This window comes from Kryptolebias marmoratus, linkage group LG7, assembly GCF_001649575.2.
Source record: "Kryptolebias marmoratus isolate JLee-2015 linkage group LG7, ASM164957v2, whole genome shotgun sequence".
NCBI classification, from domain to species: Eukaryota; Metazoa; Chordata; class Actinopteri; order Cyprinodontiformes; family Rivulidae; genus Kryptolebias; species Kryptolebias marmoratus.
Genome location: NC_051436.1, coordinates 17,573,338 through 17,592,703, shown reverse-complemented (window position 1 = coordinate 17,592,703; position 19,366 = coordinate 17,573,338). Strand labels below are relative to the sequence as shown.

The 19,366-nt window shown below is 38.1% G+C and overlaps 3 protein-coding genes across 4 annotated transcripts; all 3 read left to right on the top strand.

Annotated features, from left to right (window-relative positions):
* Positions 1–606: 606 nt before the first annotated feature.
* nitr6b (novel immune-type receptor 6b) lies at positions 607–3,358 on the top strand. The gene is made up of 5 exons (XM_025009104.2): positions 607–787; positions 872–1,216; positions 2,020–2,145; positions 2,230–2,261; positions 3,045–3,358. Exons 1-5 carry the CDS (start codon positions 745–747, stop codon positions 3,120–3,122), a joined length of 624 nt encoding a protein of 207 aa, XP_024864872.1. The 5' UTR covers positions 607–744; the 3' UTR covers positions 3,123–3,358.
* A 5,474-nt stretch (positions 3,359–8,832) lies between these two features.
* LOC108244256 lies at positions 8,833–13,286 on the top strand. Of its 2 annotated transcripts, none has more exons than XM_037976377.1 (5): positions 8,833–9,004; positions 9,152–9,832; positions 12,234–12,356; positions 12,461–12,504; positions 12,989–13,072. In XM_037976377.1, exons 1-5 carry the CDS (start codon positions 8,956–8,958, stop codon positions 13,016–13,018), a joined length of 927 nt encoding a protein of 308 aa, XP_037832305.1. In that variant the 5' UTR covers positions 8,833–8,955; the 3' UTR covers positions 13,019–13,072. The 2 variants fall into 2 exon arrangements, with proteins under 2 accessions (XP_037832305.1, XP_017285759.2); XM_017430270.3 differs by having other exon boundaries at positions 8,834–9,004; positions 13,045–13,286.
* A 3,461-nt stretch (positions 13,287–16,747) lies between these two features.
* LOC112451049 lies at positions 16,748–17,924 on the top strand. The gene is made up of 5 exons (XM_025009101.2): positions 16,748–16,864; positions 16,972–17,316; positions 17,415–17,534; positions 17,637–17,671; positions 17,762–17,924. Exons 1-5 carry the CDS (start codon positions 16,822–16,824, stop codon positions 17,882–17,884), a joined length of 666 nt encoding a protein of 221 aa, XP_024864869.1. The 5' UTR covers positions 16,748–16,821; the 3' UTR covers positions 17,885–17,924.
* Positions 17,925–19,366: the final 1,442 nt, after the last annotated feature.

Genomic DNA, 19,366 nt, shown 5'->3' with positions numbered 1-19,366 from the left:
AGCACCAAAACTAATTCAGACATTTGATACTTCTAAGCTTGACTATTGTATTTTTTTATTTTCAGAATGTCCCAAAATTTCTATATACTTTAGAAAAAGCAAACATTGATGGAGCAGTCTGTTTTTATATCGAAGTGCGGTTCCCAGTTGAGTGTTTTTAATTTTGAAAAAACACAGAGCAAAGGAGCAATCTAAAGAAAAAATATTATAAAAACTACTTCACATGTTTTGGTAGCACAACAAATTACCAAGAAAATATTTTAGATTATTACGTAAATCTTGTTTTTTCCCCTTTATTTTGAAATTATAATTAAACGTGCCTCATTTTGTTTTAGTCTTCTTGGACTAAGAGTGATTAGGGTCGTCAATGGTGGTGAACAGTGTCAGTCATGTTTTAGTCCTAAAAGTCTTCTGCTGTTCACTGAACGTTTACACCCAAATGATTGAGGTTTCCATTATGCTGACAGACAAAACGGTCTCAGAGCCCAGATGACAAAGCGTCCTTCAACTGTTCAAAATTCTGCTGATACTGATAAAAAACAGCCCCCCCCTCCCCCGTTCCTTTTTTTTCTCTCTTTGGGGTAAATGATGTTTCTGTGCTAACAATCATGAATCAACCAGACCTGATAGATGTGGTAAAATGTAGGACAAGTTGTTTTTTTTTTTTAAATTTGTGTTTATATTGCTGCCACTTCAGTAGATCCAAACAGATAAAGAAGCAGCAGGACCAGAGAAGCAGACAAGATGCTGGCGTTCTTCATGACCGTGCTCATACTCAAGTCTTTGTGTGAGTAACTAACACATATTTGTACAACTTTTTTTCCCTTAATCAGTCTTCACAAAGTTGATGATATTATGTTATTTATTTCAGATGCGGCAGAAGTCAATGAAATCTCTCAGCCTGTTTCTGTACAAATATTGAAGCTCGGAGAATCGACAGCTATTGAATGTTACATAGAGAGTTTAATGAATAAAAGAATGTGGTACAAACTAAATACAGACAGAAGACTACAGCTTGTTGCATTTTTTGATACCACTTACAACCGAAGTGAGATATCTGACAAATTTCGTCAGCGTTTTTCAGTACAATTTGACAACATCAACAGTCATCTGAGTATATTCAGAGTAGCAGCGGAAGATGTTGGAACCTACTTTTGTGGAGCGCTGTTCCTAAATGATATTCGGTTTGGACCAGGAACCTCTTTGACTCTTAAAGGTACTAACTCTATTTTGTTTTCTAATTTAATATTGGTTGAGCTTGAACACAACATGTGCGTTAATGAGAGGGAGACTGGTGTAACAGTGAAGCTGCGAGGGGTAGAGGTGTTGAAGGTGGATGAGTTTAGGTACCTGGGGTCAACCATCCAAAGCAGGGAGTAGTGCACAAGAGAGGTGAAGAAGGGCGTGCAAACAGGGTGGGTTGGATGGAGACAAGCGTCGGGGGTTATTTGTGACAGAAAGAGAACTGCAAGAGTGAAAGGGAAGGTTTACAAGACAGTAGAGAGACCTGCAATGATGTTTGATTTGGAGACAGTGGCACTAAGAAAACAACAAGAGGTGGAGCTGGAGGTGGCGGAGATGAAGATAAGATTTTCATTGGAAATGACCAAGACTGACAGGAATAGAAATTATTATGACAAAAGACAACTTGAGCCGAGCTTTTTAGAGACAAAGTTAGACAGGCTGAGGTGGTTTAGACATGTGCACAGTAGGAATAGTAGATATATAAAGGATGTTTAATATAGATTTGCAAGTGTGGAGGAAAAGAAGAAGACCTCAGAGAAGGTTCAGGGATGTAGTGAAGGAGAATCTGCAGAAGGTTGGTGTGTCAGAGGAGATTGCTAGGATAGGGTAAGATGGAGGCAGATGATCTGATGTGGTGACTCGTAAAGGGAGCAAGAAGGCAAAAAAAGAAGAAGACATGTTCATGACATGATAGAAATTCAGCTCCTCAAATTCAACATTACTTCTTAAGAAACGGATGTAAAGCTAGATGTGTTTTTGTTCTTCTGTTTCCAGATGAGATCAAACTGCCGGAGCTGAAACAAAGTAACGTTGCACTGATTGTATCAAACACTATTTTGGGGATTGTGATTGTCCTTCTTTTATGGATAATTTGTAGAACCCGGAGGAAAGATTCTCCAGGTATGTTAAACTTTGTGCAGAATCAAACACACAGTCTGTTACATTCTGCATAAAATAACTATTTATTATTTCATGTTTCTTCAGAGGCACCTGATAGATCTTCTGATAGTAAACAGGTCAGTTTGCCTTAGCACATTATTGTGAAATACACACTAAAATGCCTTTTTTATTAGGTTACTTTGTTCAACTGCTTGTTAACACAAATAGCTAATCAGCCAATCACATGGCTGCAACTCAATGCCTTCAGGCATGTAGACGTGGTGAAGACGAGCTACTGAAGTTGAAACCGGGCATCAAAATGGGGAAGAAAGGAGATTTAAGTGACTTGGAATGTGATGTGGTTGTAGTATTTCAGATACTGTTGTTTTACTGGGATTTTTACACACAACCATCTCAAGGGTTTAAAGAGACACCGGGTGCCACTCCTGTCAGCTAAGAACAGGAAACTGACATTACAATTTACCCAGGCTCACCAAAATTGCACAATAAAAAATTGGAAAAACATTACCCAGTCTGATGGGTCTCAATTCACTGAACTCCAGTGACCTCTAAGGTCACCAGATCTCAGTCCAGTTGATCACCTTTGGGATGTGGTGGAACAGGAGATTCACATCATGGACGTGCAGCTGACAAAACTGCAGCAACAGCACATTGATGCTAACATGTCAATGTGGACCAAAATCTCTGAGGAATGATTCCAACTGCTTATTGAATCTATGACATGAATAATTAAAGCAGTTCTGAAAACAAAAGGGGGGTTGAATCAATCAGTGCTAGAAAGGTGTACCTAATAAAGTTGCTAGTGAATGTATTTGAAAAGATTTTAATGTATGTTTGAGTAACTCTGCATAAACCTCTGTCTGACTGTTCTAATAAGTCTATGCTTCCATTTCTCACAGACAAATGAGACAGTTGTCTACTCAACTGTGTCTACGGCTCACAGAAGCCTCGCCTCCAGACCTCCTCCTGAAGTATAGTCAAGACTCTGTACTTTATTCTAACATCAGAAACTGAAAAATGGAAAAATCTCATTATGGAATTGAGGCCAAACTAGAAAATGTATAAATAGCTTAAGTAGAAATACTGTGCCTCTAAAAAGTATTCACCCACGTGAAAGTTTTACCCTTTTATTGCTATTATAAATCAGTCATGGTCAATAAAATTATAAATATATGTATAAATATTATACATACTCTATATTATAAATAAAAAAATCCCACTGATGACAAAGTAAAATCAAATTTCTACAGAGAAATACCATTTAAGTAAAAATATGCAATCTAAAATAGGTGACTGCAAAAAAAATCACCCCCTTTAATGTGACTGTCCTAATTTAACTGAGAAAAGATTATTGAAAAGTACAAGTCAGGGGATGGATACAGAAGGATTTCCAGGGCCCTAAACATTCCAGGAGTTCTGTTAAATCCATCATCAAGAACTGGAAGGAATATGGGACATGTATAAATCTACCAAGAGCAGACCGTCCTCACAAACTGAGTGAAGAAGGAGAACAGTGAGAGAGACCACCAAGACGTCACCAAGCTTTACCGAGCTTCAGCAGGTCAGATGAGAGACACTGTGCTACAACACAATTCTTTTGCAGACATCATTAGATTGTCCTACAGGATTTCCCTATATTTTATGTCAATAAAATGAAAGGAAATATTTATGCAGTCATTGTATGTTTTGACTCACATTAAACTGCAAAACTGGAAAATTTCCAACAGTTTAACAAAACTGAACTGTGTTACCACTAGCTTTGTTATGGATGAAACTTATTTATCCTCGTAGTTAATTTAAATGAAACAGCCAGGTTACCAACCCCTTTACTTTGAGGATTTTTTCTTTGCTTGTCTCCCTAGAGACCACTGAAACGTATGCATACCACAATGCAAAAAAACTCTACATGGAGCTGATGTTCATATGTTTGCTCTCTTCCATCTATATTGAATAAACATAGTTTTTCAGCACCTGTCAAGGACATACAAAAGAAGATTGCTCTTTAAAATCTTAGTGTTAGTCTTATTTTGTTGTGTCATCTTAATTGTTTGTTGCTGATTCTATTTTCTTGATTTAGTTTGATTTTTGTAATAAAACCTTAAAGACAAATTTGGTTTCTTCCTTAATCTGTGTAAATAATATGATAAGGATTCCCTGTAATTTATCAATTTCATCTTCAGCTGTTGAGATATGATAATGATAAGAGTGAATAGATTAAATAATCTAATGATTGAGGTCTTACATAGAATAGTCAATCTGTTGTTTGGTCAATCTGACCTGGTGCCCCTGCTTTAATGAGAGCTTAATATGTGGTAAGTTGAAGAAAGGTTATCACCCTTCCTTATCCTCATCTATCTGCTACACATCAGTATGCTGGTGTAGATTCTCAGTCATCCAGACATGGTAAATCTAAAAAAGGTTAAACAGCAAAAACAACTGGACTTCTATTCTGTAGATGAAGGCGTTTTGCTTCTCATATGAGGAGTTTTCTCAATTCAAAAAGAATGTTTTTGTTGTTTGACCTGTTTTGGTTTTACACATCAGTATGTTATCAAGGGGAGGAGCTTGCTGTTCAATTCAATTCAATAGTATTTTATTAATCCTAAAGGGAAATTAAATGCTGTTGTATCTCATAATCCTGGTTTTGTTAAAGAGTTGTTATAGATGCTGATGGCTGTGGGCAGGAAGGATCTCTTGTAGAGGTCTGTCCCGTTGTGTCCTCGGTCCTGGTGTCCTCAAAGAGCCCCACCAGGTAAGCCTTTCTAGCTTCTGAATTTGACCTAGAGCCAATAAAGACAAGCTAAAATTGAAGAAATATGATCTCTCTAAACTCTTGTCAGAACTCTGGCAGCAGCATTTTAGATCATCTGAAAACTTTTTAGAGAATTATTTGGATTCTTTAAACTTTCACTTTGCCTACTGTCCTGCTTCCAGTAACCAAAGAGTGAATTCCCTCTCCAGACATTTTTCCCCACAGTGCCCGTCCCACAGACCCAGAGTCTAATGTGCTTGCATGCTGACTTATTGCTCCCCTCTGGTGGACTCAAGCCACACCACTGTGCTTAGGGAACTGGCTGCTGCGATTTAGAGTCCAGTAAATCGTTAACTGGGAAAGCTACATCCACAAGAAGCACTCTTGGATACCAGCTTGTTTTGTTTTGGACCCATCCCTCATCAATGACTTCCATCGTTGTCAAACTGAACAGGAACCAACCCTAGAGTTCTGTCAGATAGCAGGTCAGATGATCACAAGGAAGATTCAATATTAATCAGGATAGTATTTAAGGGAGGTCCACCTGCCTGTTCCCTGCTCAGACATAACCTTCATTATGTCCAGAGCCCCTTAATTGTCAATCTCGTCTTTTTATTTATCAGAGCCTTCCAAAGTCTGGTACAGTAAGTACCACTTTTCCTATCACACCTTCCCAGTTCCAGATTTTGCTGGGAATCAATTTTTAAATGTCAGGGTACTACACACATTAATTTTTCAAATCCAGTGTCGGCTTTTCATTTATAAGTAAAACTCACACACTACAAGAGCATTTTGCTGACTCACTCATCTGTGACTCACTCATGAGCGACAACCTGGCCATGTTACACAATGAACTTTCATAGAGGAAGCAAACAAGTGTCGGTGTAGAGTGTAACTCAGCAGGGTTGGCATGGAAATGCAACACATAGAATGTGTATCAGACATCTTAGATTTTTAATCCTGCAGCCAGCTGGTTGCAGTGACCATCTTCCAACTTCCCCATGCCTCGGTTCTTTCATAAATCACATCAAGACAGCAAGAATGCATCTCAGGGTGATTGCTGGCAGATCTGCTCAGCAGCATGAAACTGTCTACAAGCTGAGCAACCACACTCTGCAGTTGTTATAACACCTTTCACGCAACACTTTCAAGCTGGGCATGAGACACCTTCTTGACCCATCAGTGTCATGTGAGAAATGACTGAGGCAGCATGGGTATTTCCAGTTCCAAACCACATGCATTGTTGTTTTAAAACATTAAAAAAATGCCCATCTCTTTCCACAACAAACACAGAAACCCCATTTTATTCTAAGATTTCCAAAATTTTAATCCTAGCCCCTTTTAGAAAATTAAATATGCATATTTGATGTATTTTTAATCTTCTGAGCACATACTGTTATCTTTGTTACTAAGATGCCAGAAGTCTTTAACTGCTCTTGATTTTAAGCTAACACAAAAATACCAAGACTGAATGTGTTTACTCAGGTAGAAAGCAAAAAGAAAGTCATGCAAAATTTTGACTATGTGTAAGAGAGTTGCATCTTTTAGTCTTTTTGCAGATGAGCTGTGGATCTTCAAATAAAGATCTGTTTGTACTTATGAGTGTTCTCACCAGCCTCACCCTCACTCAGGATTTTTGAAAGCACATACACTGACAGGAAGTTTGCTCTAGTTATGTTATCATTTTCAGAAGACCACTGACATCTTTCTATTTGAGTTTTACTTCTAAAAGGCGTGCTTCAGGCAATGCACACATGAGGGCAGCCTAAAGACTCAAGCTGATGTGAACTGACAAATCATCCATCTTTTTGGGCCAATTTCTTTAGAGAGGAGGTAGATGATAGACTTATATCTAAATTAGTTTGATGTTTGAATTTGTTTGGCCCATAATTTAACCTGTGTAAGTCAATAATAATGTGTATGTTGCTTATGTAGTTAGTTATAACATTAATTTGTATACATTTATCTGGACCCATTTGCACTCGGGACCAGGTTTAGACAAGAAAGGTGTCATCCAGTACCCCCTCAAACTTGGACACAGGATCTGTCGGCACAGACCTGGGAAGAAGCCAAGGTGGATGCCTAAAGCTTGGAGCTGCAGCACAGGAAGTCCAAGGAGGTGATGCAGAACAGCAGGGCTTAGGTGCAGGAGAGCTCCTGAACTGGAGAGGCTGCAGGCTTGCATTCAGACCAGGTAGAAGGGCAAGGCCAAATGGAGCCAGAAAGCATGGCTCCATTTGGCCTTGCCCTTCTGGCGGTTTAAAGCTGAAGTGAAAAGTGTTTTGAAACCAACATTAGTTAAAAGAAAATCATAAAATATGCTTATTGTAAAATTAAAAAAAAAGAAAAGAGACGTGTGTGTTAAGAGTGCAGAGAATGAATGAGACTAAAAGAAGTTCTTTAACGGCACCTGGTGTGATGGCACATTTGTAATAAAGTTTGCCAATGATCTCGTTTCATTTGCAACTGCCACAACATCCAGTTAAAGAATCGCTCATAGAAGCCACGTCAGCTTCCAACAAAAAGTTGGAAGCCTTCTGGAAAGCTGGGTGGTGAGATCTCACCAATCTGATCCCCGGACTGGGAGCCCTACATGAAACTGTTTCAGGACAGCTCAGTCATCACCAGTGGTCTCATTTATAAAAAAAAAAAAATCACAAGGGATTCATACTAAAAGTGTGTGTATGCTCAAAAGGCGAAAATGGCATATGCCAAAAAGACTTTGTGGATAACTGTTTGGTTATATCAAGAAAAAATAGTCAAGGATCCACTGACCACTCATGTAACTTGTGAGCTAGTGTAAAAAAACAAAACAAAACAAAACAAAAAAACAAAATAAAGGTGGAGCTCAGTAAAAGCAGTACAAATTAGAAAATGAGAAAGACAAGTAGAGGGGGCTAATTTTACCTTTGTATCTTAGTGTTTGTTTCTTGTTTTGAAGCTTGTGGTGACGAAGGTGAGAATGGCAATGAGCATATTTCCTCTGGTGGAAACTTCGGTCCTTGCCTGCTTGTACAGGAAGAGGACCTGTGACTTCAGAGCCACAGAGTACAGCAGTTTACACTGAAGAGAAGCCAGTTTACAAATGTAGCTGTATGAAATGAGCATCATCTCCAAAGTGCATTAAGGACACTTAGCTAAAGGTTTGAAAAAGTTAAGATCCTGTCATCTGCCTCACAATGCTTTACTCCACCAACTCCTGCAGGCTCACAGAAAACCCACACAGCTCTCAGTAGGAGCAATTCAGATGTTTCTATTTTTACTTTGTACATCTCAGTGTAATAAAAAAGGTATCTAATTTTAGACACACTATATTTGGTTCTGTCTTGCTCCTGACTTGCCACATCTCCCACATATGTCTGTGAAGTTAAGAGGTCCTACATCAGTTTTTTTTAAATGGGTTGATTTGTTATAAATGCCAGGTACTATTAACAGTCATCGGGGATTTTGTCAGTTGTCAGTTCATTATGTTTTATAAATTAATTTTCATCTATACGTAATGATAACACCTAATATTTATATACTGATGCCACTGCTGACACTCTTGATGTTAAAGACTTGTTATCTTCAGTGCTGTATGACTGTGCTTAAATGGGAGGTCAGGTCATAATCATGGTTGGACTTCAATTGTTCAGCTGATTTTGCAGCTAAAATCCTGCCAGTAATCTGAATCCTGGGCTCACTTCCATTACAATGACATGTTCAGCTGTGACTTGGGAGCTAAAGTAAATGTTGATTAATTGATCAACAGTAACCTTGTGCACAAGTTATTGTCTCTGATGCACTCAAATTTGTGTAAGGACAGCGGTTTGCAAGAGTTAAAACTTCTGCTGAAAAAAGTTGTGTAAATCCAGAAAATCTGATTCCTATTTAAACGTGTATTCTCCTCCAGCTAAGGCCAAGTTCAAGAGTCATGGGGCACAGCTGTTTAGGTAGGAGGCACTGAACATTACTTCAGAATAGGACATTCACTCTGATTGGCCAGTCAAACACAGTAGTAAGTGTGAAGAGCGGAGAACATAGTGATTCAGGTCTTTCATCACTGCATTTGAAGCACGATGGCACTTGCAACCTTTGCTTTGTGTCTTACTTTTCTGTTGGTGGTGGGTAAGTTTGGTTTTGTAATTGCTTTTTGCTAAATTTTTACCTATGAAGTTTGATTCTTACCTACAATTATTGCAACAAAGACTTTTACTGCATACTTTAATTGTACTTCCTATGTTGTTTTGCTTTGTGTCCTAATTTTGTCCTCAGCCCACATGGCAACTCTGAAACAAACATTACGTTTGGAGTCCGTTGATGTCGGAAAAAGAGTGACTTTGCAGTGTCTCTGTCAAGATGATGTAGCAGTGATGTTTTTCTGGTACAAACAAATCCTGGGAAAGAGACCAGAACAGATGTGCACATTCTACAAGCATCAAGGAAATGCCACCTTTGAGGACAAATTTAACCACTCACGTTTCTCACTGGATACTGGGAACCAGAGGAACATCAAACTAAAGATATCAGATCTGAAAATGTCAGACTCGGCTATTTACTACTGTGTAAAGAGCAATATACATGAGTTTGAGTTTTGCGAGGGCACTTGGGTCACTGTTAAGGGTTCAGGACTGAACATCCAAACTTTAGTCCACGAGTCAGCATCTGAAATGTTTCAGTCAGAAGGATCCATGACTCTGAACTGTAGAGTACATGCTTCGATGTGTGATGCAGAACACAGTGTTTACAGGTTCAAAGATGGTGAAGAATCTCATCCAGGACTCATTTACACCCAGGGAGGCAGGAATGATCAGTGCGGGAGAAATTCTAACACACATACAGACACCTGTGTGTACAGTCTACCAACGAACGTGTCAGGAGCTGGAATCCACTACTGTGCTGTTGCTTCATGTGGAAACATACTGTTTGGAAACAAGACTGAACAGGTCTTTGATGGTAAGTGTCTTCATTTGATGAAAACTACTCAGAGTTCTTAAAATAACACTGTCATGCTATTAAGATTATTCATAATCATACTTTATCATATGCCCAAATCTCTCCAGTATAAACTTTGTTTTCACTCTTAACAATTAATAATCATCAAGGTTTTAACACCGTTACTCCTTGCAACTTGACTGTGACACGTCTCCCTTTCATTTTCACACATGGATTGTGTCTTGCTTGCAGTTCTCTTCTCTTCAAGTATACCTCCACCTGCTCCCTACTCTCATTACAGTTCACAGTGTTGTCTGGAAACAACATAGTTCATGAGTACTCCTGCCTGACCTCATGTGTGAACCCGTTTATCATCATATCAAACAAGTGGCTCAGAGCTGATCCCTAATGTAATCACACCCCTGCCTTGAATCTACACATCTTATCACTTACTTGCCGTCCTTCCACTTGTTTTCCACTATCCTCACTTATTTCTCAGCCACACCTGACTTTCTCATACAGTACCATGTTTCCTCTCTGGGTACCCTGTCTTCTGATTTCACTAGACTCAGTTCAGCTCTTTTTGACCTTCTCATTCTGCAGTGCTCTTTCTTGGCATGAAACCTTTATTATATAAATTCCATAAAAATAGACTATATTACCAAAAGTATTCACTCATCCATGCAAATCACTTAACTCAGTGAGTTCCAGTGTGGTATTGTGACAGGATGCCACCTGTGCCATAAATCCAATCCTGAAATTTCCTCGCTACTAAATATTCCTCAGTCCACTGTTATTGGTGTTATAACAACGTGGACGTGATTGGGAACAGCATCAACTCGGTAAAGAAGTGGTAGGCCATGTAAAATCACAGAGAGTTCAATGGATGCTGAGGCTCATAGTTCACAGAGGTCATCAACGTTCACCAGTCAAGAACAGTGAGCAGAGAGTGACAAATCACACTTTTCTGTCTGGCAATCTGATGGTTTGGCTGCTGCCAGGAGAACGGTTCTTGTCTGACTGCATTGTGCCAAGTGTAAAGATTGGTGGAGGGAGGATTATGGTGTGGGGTTGTTTTTCAGGAGTTGGGCTCAGCTGCTTAGTTCCAGTAAAAGGAACTCTTAATTATTCAGCATACCAAGACATTTTGGACAATTTCATGGTCCAAACTTTGTGGGAAAAGTTTGAGGATGGCCCTGTTCTGTTCCAACATGACTGAGCTTTTATTATCTAAAAGCCATAAAAATGTGTCCTCTGTGTTTCCCTCCTTTTACTGACTTCCTGTTAGATTCTGTATTGATTTTTAAATCTTACGTCTCATCTTTAAAGCCTAAAATGGTCTTGCCACTAAATATTTCACAAACTTATGGACCTATTATCTACCCTCATGACCATTCATATTCATAAACAGCATCTTGCTTACTGTTTCTAGGTCACACTTTTTGACAAAGTGAAAATTAAATATAGATTTTCTCTGCCTGCAGAGCTCCAGGCTTTTGAAAGCCTTTAGTAATGTTTAATGCTTTTCAGACCTTTTGTTATTGTAAACATCCACCTGACCAAACTCAGCTTTACCGTTTTTGTTAAACACTTTATAACTTTATTAAGGAAAGTGCTTTATTATTAATATTATTGTTGGATATTTTAAATTTCTGGTCTTTCTCTTCTGGTCTTTTCTTTGTGGCAACAAGTCTGCTTCCACTTTCAGGAACCACAACAGTCTCTTACTGTAAAATGCAAATCTATGCAAAAATAAGATGAGATTTGATCTCCTTCATTTTCTATTGGCTGTTCCCTTTTCAGGGGTCGTCACAGTGAGTTATCTTCCTCCTCTATCTAACTCTGTCTTCTGCGTCCTCTGTCCTCACTCTAACTCCCTCCATGTCCTCTCTGACTGCATCCATATGTCTCCTCTTTGTCTTTTTCCTGGCAGATGCATCTCTAACATCCTTCCACCAATATACCCACTGTCCCTCCTCTGTCCCTCCTCTGCACATGTCCAAACCATCTCAGTCTGGCCTCTCTAACTTTATCTCCCAGTCTTTCAACCTGTGCTGTACCTCTGATGACCTCATTCCTAATCCTGTCCATCCTTGTAAGATGTGATATGATTTATTTTCTTTTTCTATGCAGAGTCTTTTCAGGAAGGATCTTTCGATGATCAAAAATTGATGAGGTCTAGCTGACTCATTAAATTAGTCTGGTTCAAACTGTTTTACAAGTTCATAAAATTAATGTTCACAAAGTATTTTCCCTCAAATTTCTTCAATTAGTTGTTTCAGAAAGACATTTTTTTGTATGCGTTCTGAAAAACTTGACTGAGATATGACAAAAATCTTTTAACAGTAGTTTATATTAATATAAATTCAGAAGAAATCAACCTGAACACATGTTGTGTCTTGTGGTGACCATCTCTCTGCAGACGAAGCAGTCCCTCCTGTTCTTATCTATCTCTTGAGTGGAGCTTTGGCATTCACCACCTTCCTGGTTGTTTTTCTGGCTTTTTTTGTCTTCAAAATGAGCAAAAGACAGAGCCCACAGACAGGTACCTGCTGCTTTTTGAAGCTGACATTAAATACTCAAATGTAAAAATATTGTAAATATAAATATGTAAAAAAGTAAAAATAAAGACTTTTTCTTTACAAACAGATTCCAGTGACACATTTTCAGCTACCCACAGCCCAAATACACAGGTAAGAATAATTTTCTGTGGCAATATATATATACTATATATTTCCTTTCATGATGGCTTTTACATACAACCTAATTACAAAACAGTTGGAGCGTAAAATGTAATTAAAAACAGAATCTAATGACTTGCAAATTTCATAAATACCTGAGGTAATTTTTGAATTTGATGGCAGAAACACTTCTTAAGATTCCAGATGTTGAACAATCCTGGGTCTTCTTTGCTGAATGTTTTTGTTTCGTAATGCAAAACAAACATACAATCAAAACCAAAAAAGAGTGGTTGTATAATTTCTTAGTTTAAACATTTGATATGTTTTTAATGTTTCGTTGTGAATAAAATATGGGTTTATGAGATTTGTAAATCACTCCATTTGGTTTTCTTTTACGTTTTACACAACACAACTTTTTTTTGAAATTGGGGTTGTATCAAAGTTGGGTAAATGGCTTTTCCCCTCTTTCCCCCCTCTTTCTGTCAAAACTGCTCAGGTTCTGGACATGTGTTTTATAGTACAGTAATTAAGCATTTCATCTTTTATTATCAGCTACATCAAGATGAAGAGAATATTCAATATGCTGCCGTAGGGAATTCCAACAGACGAGTATCGAGAAGAGAGACAGATGACACCCTTAGTGAATGTTTCTATTCCAGTGTGAAGCAGTAGGGTTGGACATGTGCAACAAGAAATTATTTTTTTAAGAGACCTCTTAAAAAAATGTGCATTTCATTTCATACATGTGTGTAAATCTAAGACATACCTTTCAATAAAGTTTCTGCTCTGAGCAACACCTTGTTCTTGTCAGAAGGTTTGTTCGATTAAACTGGTGCTGTGACAATGCAAAAAAGGTTTAGCCTTTTTAAAAAACATCAATTTGGCTGACAGAACAGTTTACACTGTAGTGGATTAAAAAGCAGAGCAATGGCTTGGATTTGTAGAGAAGTACCTTTTGAGATTGTGGTTGGAGTTTCTACAGCTTCCAGAAAGCACTGTTCAATTCTGCAACTGAATACGTCATTCTTCAGATTAAAATGCTAAGCTCCTCAAGAGCCACCTTTATGACAGGCACTAAAAACTGTCACATTCACGGGGAGACTCAAGAAGAAGGGCCCAGCATTTCACCTGATTTGAATCAATGGGTGATTAACAGGCTTCTGCAGAACATGAAGAGGTAATTTAACCACTAAATCAGGTGTGTTGGAGCAGGGAAACAAGGAAAACATGCAGGATAGTGGTCCTCGAGGACCAGGATTGGGGACCCCCTTAACCTTTTTTGAATTTACCATGGCCTGGAAGACTGAGAATTTACACCAGCATTTCTTGTAACACAGTGTTGTTTGAATGTGGTTGAAGTTTATCTGTTTGGTCACCATCAAAATAAATGGTAAACATAAATATTTGTCAGCACAGGACTGAACACAAGACTGTGAACACACAGTTTAAGATGATCCATGCCTCGGCTGTTAAGAAAAGCACCACATACTGCAGTCTTGGCTCTTCCTCTGACCCACAACAACTGAATACAACAACTGTCGTCACACAGCTGAATAGGGTTAGTTAATCAAACCCACTAACATCCCATGTATAAATGTAACATATGTACAGCCATACGAAGAATACTGGACAAGCAAAGGATTTTATTACTGTGGCTGAACAAAATTCACAATATTGATGATTTTTTTATATAAAACAGTATAAAATAAAGGCTTTTGCCATTTTTCAGTGGTTAGTCTTTTAGTGAATTTGTTCAAACTGTTGTCACTAATACTTTAGTGCAGGGGTCCCCAACCACCGGGCTGGGGATTGTGGATTATTTGGTATCGGGCTGCAAAGTGAAAATAAAAAGCTTTAGCTTTAGCTTTGAATTTTTTATTTCCATTAGTCTGCATGGCATTTTACTTTGCAAAGAAACAATTACTTCAGTCCACGTCTTTTCAGCGCTTGACTCAGTCACTCAAAAAAACAAACATCCCCAGAGAGCTTCTTTGAAAAGGAGGAAAAGGTCTAATGATGAGACATCATAAGGCTCTACAACTGCAACCAAAAAGAAAACTGCATTTAAAAGACAATATCAAGAGTCCAACTTAAATTATGGGCTCATAGCAACAGGTGATTCAAATGCTCCAAGACTGCTCTGTATAATACGTGGTGACCTGATACCTTCCAAAACTGCTTTTCCACATGGAGACAAAGTATCCTGAATTAAAAGATGCCTTTGGAGTTTTTTGAAAGAAAAAAAGCGTAAACGCAAAGGACAGAAGCAATTATTGACTGCTACCACTTCATCAAAAGTGACTGGACTGAGAGCATCATTTTTAGTGGCTAACTGCATTGCTAAAGCTAAGAAGACGTTTACTATTGAGGAAGAGCTGATTCTGTCTGATGCCAAGGACATTTGCTGTAAACTTTTAGGAGAGGCTACAGCTAAAAAAGTAGCACCTACTTCAACTACCATAATAACTAGAGGAATCAGTGAAATAGCAGAGGATGTTGAGGTGTAGTTGCTTGAGAGAATTAATGAGTCACCGTGGTAATGCAACCCAAGTTGACGAGTCTACCAATGTTGACAACAAAGCAATATTGCTTGTTTTTGTGCGACATATTTTTCAGGAGGATGTGCATGAGGATATGTTATGTCCATTTCTGTTGCCAACCAACACCACAGCTGCAGAGCTATTGGTTACATTCATGAAAACTGAACTGGTCATTTTGTGTTGGTGTTCGCATGCACTGTCAGCAGGGAAACAAGCTCAGAGTTAAGTGACCGCTATGGCTGGACAGATTTCTGGTCTCACTACTCGGGTCAAGGAGGTTGCTTCTGAACGTGAGTCAATACACTGTGCCATCCATAGAGAAATGCTGGCTAGCTGAAAAATATCACCTGAGGTTTATGGTGTTTTGCAAGAAGTTACGAAAGTTATTAAAGCACATATAAGTCAATGGATTTTTGACATGTCTCCATCATTAGTAGGGGATTTGAAAGTGATGGAGTCTGGGCCTTCGTACTCTCAGCTGGTGCACGATCACCTGTCTCAATTTTCAAAAGAATTTGAATGCGACTTCCCAACCATAAAAGACCCTCAAACTGGGAAGGAGTGGATCAACCCATTTTCCAACAAGTCAGGTGATTCAACTTTGTCTGTGTTTGAAGAAGATCAACTGTGTAAAACAGCAAATGATGGTGACCTTAAAAGTGTGTTTGAGACAACCTTAATGTAGAAGCCTAAATTCAGTTTTAGTTTATTCAGACCATCAGGATAAAGAAGTTTATGTTTCTTATGATAACTTAAGTTTAAGTTTATAAAGATAAAAATGACTATTTACTGATTAAAACCTGTCATGCATAAGGATTTGTAATATTGGACCCTATACTAACAGACTGTAACTATAACTATAACTATAACTATAACTATAACTATAACTATAACTATAACTATAACTATAACTAACAGACTATACTGTCTGTTTTTTTTTGTCATCAAGTGGAATGAAGGGGAAATATGGAGAGCTACATCACAAGGATTAGTGGAGACCTACATCATAGGGATAAGAGACACTCTTTTGAGGACCAAAATGTTCATGTTTTGGACTGAGAAGTTAGATGGTTTGAGGGGGGTGAAGGAAGCCATTTAAAGCGTGAAGTGTCAGCTGATTTAAACAACTTTAAAAAGAGGAGGCCTCAGATTTCAGCTTTCTAAAACTTATAATGTAACATTAAGCTAAATATCCGGCCATTTTTGCTCTAATCAACATGTTTATGCATGTGACCAAAGCATCTTGTTTGTGAGTCAGGCAAACAAAGACACTGATAAATCTCCATTGTAGGGGATGTTTAACCTGCATGTTAATTTGGCTGACAAAACATCTCATGCAGCTTACAAGCATGGAAGTCCACACTCTCCAGCTTTAAACTGATGTTTAGCTTCTCAGATAAGAAGCTAAACATTTCAATCTAAAGTCCAGTTGTTTTGCTTTTGAATATGTTTTTTTGAATTTGCCATGTCCTAGATGACTGACAATCTACACCAGCATTGTTATTACATTTGTTTTATAACTAAAGGCATATATTTTAGTTAGAAAAAGCAAAAAGGAAGAGTTTTATTTTGCGACAATATATGATAGTGAACAAACAAACAAATAATTTATAGATTTCATAAAGTCTCTTCTGATACGTATTAGTTTATACTGGTTTCGTTAAATCATTCTTGGTGTCCGTGGGAAACAGATAACTAAAAGAAGAGCCCACCTCCTTTCTGAGATCTGTGTAACCAGAGCACAGTTCAGCTACTAACATTACACCAACGGACTCTTACTGTGCGCACAATGATGAACTTCAGCTGCATTCTACCTTTACTCTGTAGCTTCAGTAAGTACACCCACAAATACTTTTGAACACATTTTCTTGCTTTCTCTCTGTACATCCCATCACTTTTTTACATTGTTTAGTTCTTTGTGGATGTTTTGTGTTTTCAGGTTGGATCTGTGTGTCACTTTGTGAGTTTCACACAGTGGTGGTTCAGCCGGGTGAAGAGGTGACACTGCAGTGCTCCAATCTTAGTCGTTTTCCCGCTCATTTATATTGGTTTAAATTGAATAATGGACCCAACATCAGCTGCATCTCATTTATGTTAAGTTCTGAATCTACTTTTTCATTATGTGAAGGATTTCAACATGACAAATTTATTATGACCTCCAACATCACAGACGTTTTTCTGCACATCAGTCAAGTGCATCCCTCCGACAATGGACTGTATTTCTGTGGAGTTAAAAATGATCTAACTCCTGGAGTCTTCACAGCAACATACTTACAAGTTAAAGGTAAATCTGCTTTCTTTCACATATCAGTGACTGTCAGAATAAATACTAAATTAAATTTAATGCTGCTGTAGGTAAACGTAATCTTGTCTGTCTTGTAGATGCGATTGATGTGATTGATGAACCAACAAATCTGCTGAATGTGATCCTGGGAGGTGTAGTTATTCTTCTTGTAATGATCATCATCAGTTTGGTCGTCAAAATCAGGAGTTTTTACGCAAGTACTTATATTTCTTTTATAGTTAAAATGGAAATGCAAACATTTATGAATATAAAACTTTAAAAAACTAACCCAAGCTGATAAACTTTTTTCTTTTGTTCAGCTCAAACTGACACTCGAAACACACAACACAGTGAGGTAATCACTTTGTCATAATTTTATTCATTTTTTTCTTAAATTCACACAACAAGTTGCTGTGTTAGTGATTGTAAATTTGTTCATTGACAGAACCCGGACTCTGACGCCCTGAACTACGCAGCTCTGAGTTTCTGTCCCAAAGCAGAGAGCAACAGAAGACATGTGGCAGAGAGAGAGATGCAGACAAATGTGTTGTACGCTGCCCCAAGATAAACTCCCAAACTGATGATATCAGCAGCTTAAAGTGAAATTAAAGCTTATTGTGCTCATATGTTTTCTGTTTGTGTTCTCAGATGATTACAGCTACAGTAAAAAACTGATTTTAATGGAGAAGTTTGTGTTTAGGAAAATTCTGAGTGTCTTCCATTATCTATTTGCAAAACAACAACTTCCAAAACCAGGTGATGATGATTTGCTGCACTATTAACCATTGTAGCTAAACAAGTTTATAAAGGTATATAAATGTCTATTTAAGTATATAGTTTGTATTACCCGAACCCCTAACCCTAACTATAATATCCTGTTACTTAAACTAACCAACTTCATGTTGGAAACAAATCGACCAACATAAACTTTATTCACTTAAATCTTAAAACTAAAAGAAATTCTCTAACCCAGTCTGAATAAAAACATTTTTAATGGGATGCTTGTCTGATCAGTGAGTTGACCTGCTCTCTACTTTATTTTGTTTTCTCTGTAGTAAAAGGAGCAGCAAATGAAACAACTCAGCCACTAAAACCACTTTTCTGCTCTGTAACAAAAGTTACCAACAAGGCCTTTTCATTTCCCAACAACTGAAGCAACAAACTGTTTTATTGTTTATGTCAAAGCAATTTAGACTGAATTAATCCATCTTTTTTTTTGCAAGTGTAACTGTCTGATATGGAGCCCAGTCTCAAAGTTATATTTCAAAACTACAACAGGGACTGTAGTAAGGACATTTAAGATTCAACATAATTTTGAAACTTTTTACAATTACTTGTTGACATGTTTCAACCCTTTGGTGCACATTGGTCCCTACAGTGTTCAGCAATTCAAAAGTCATTTCCCCTTTAAATGCAATGGTTTCAATGGTGAAACTGCATATCAGCTCCTAGAGTGCTCTCTACTGCCTCCCTCCATTAATATTTATTCAGTGGTCAGTCATTGTAACTGCATGGGAATTTCCTCTGAATCCAAGATGGCCAACAGGCAGCCAAACTTGTTGACTACTGCTGGTATATCATGTCAATCCTTCTATTCCAGAGAACCCTCGAGGTAACAAATATATGGTGATAAACAGTAACATCTAAGTATTTACATAATTTTTTAAGTGTATGTGTAATAGAAAGACTAACTGTATGTATATATATATATATATATATATATATATATATATATATATAAGAAGACATAAGAAATACAATAAAAAAATGTGTTCATGTTATGTGGGTGTTTTGGTACTAGTATGTCACCTGGAGATGCACAGTTAAAAGAGTGCCATGAACAGTAGAAGGCCGGCCATCTACAGCCCCCAAGAGCAGAAAGGACAGGTGGATCCGGCCCCAGAGGGCCGCAGCAGTCCCAGGCAAACAGATACCTGGCACCACCCCAAGGTAGCTGCGTGTCCGCACAGAGGTAGGTCGTCAGCAAAGCACAGGGTCAGCAGTCCTCACGACAAAGAGGTACAGGGAGAGACGCAGGGCACCAGCACCC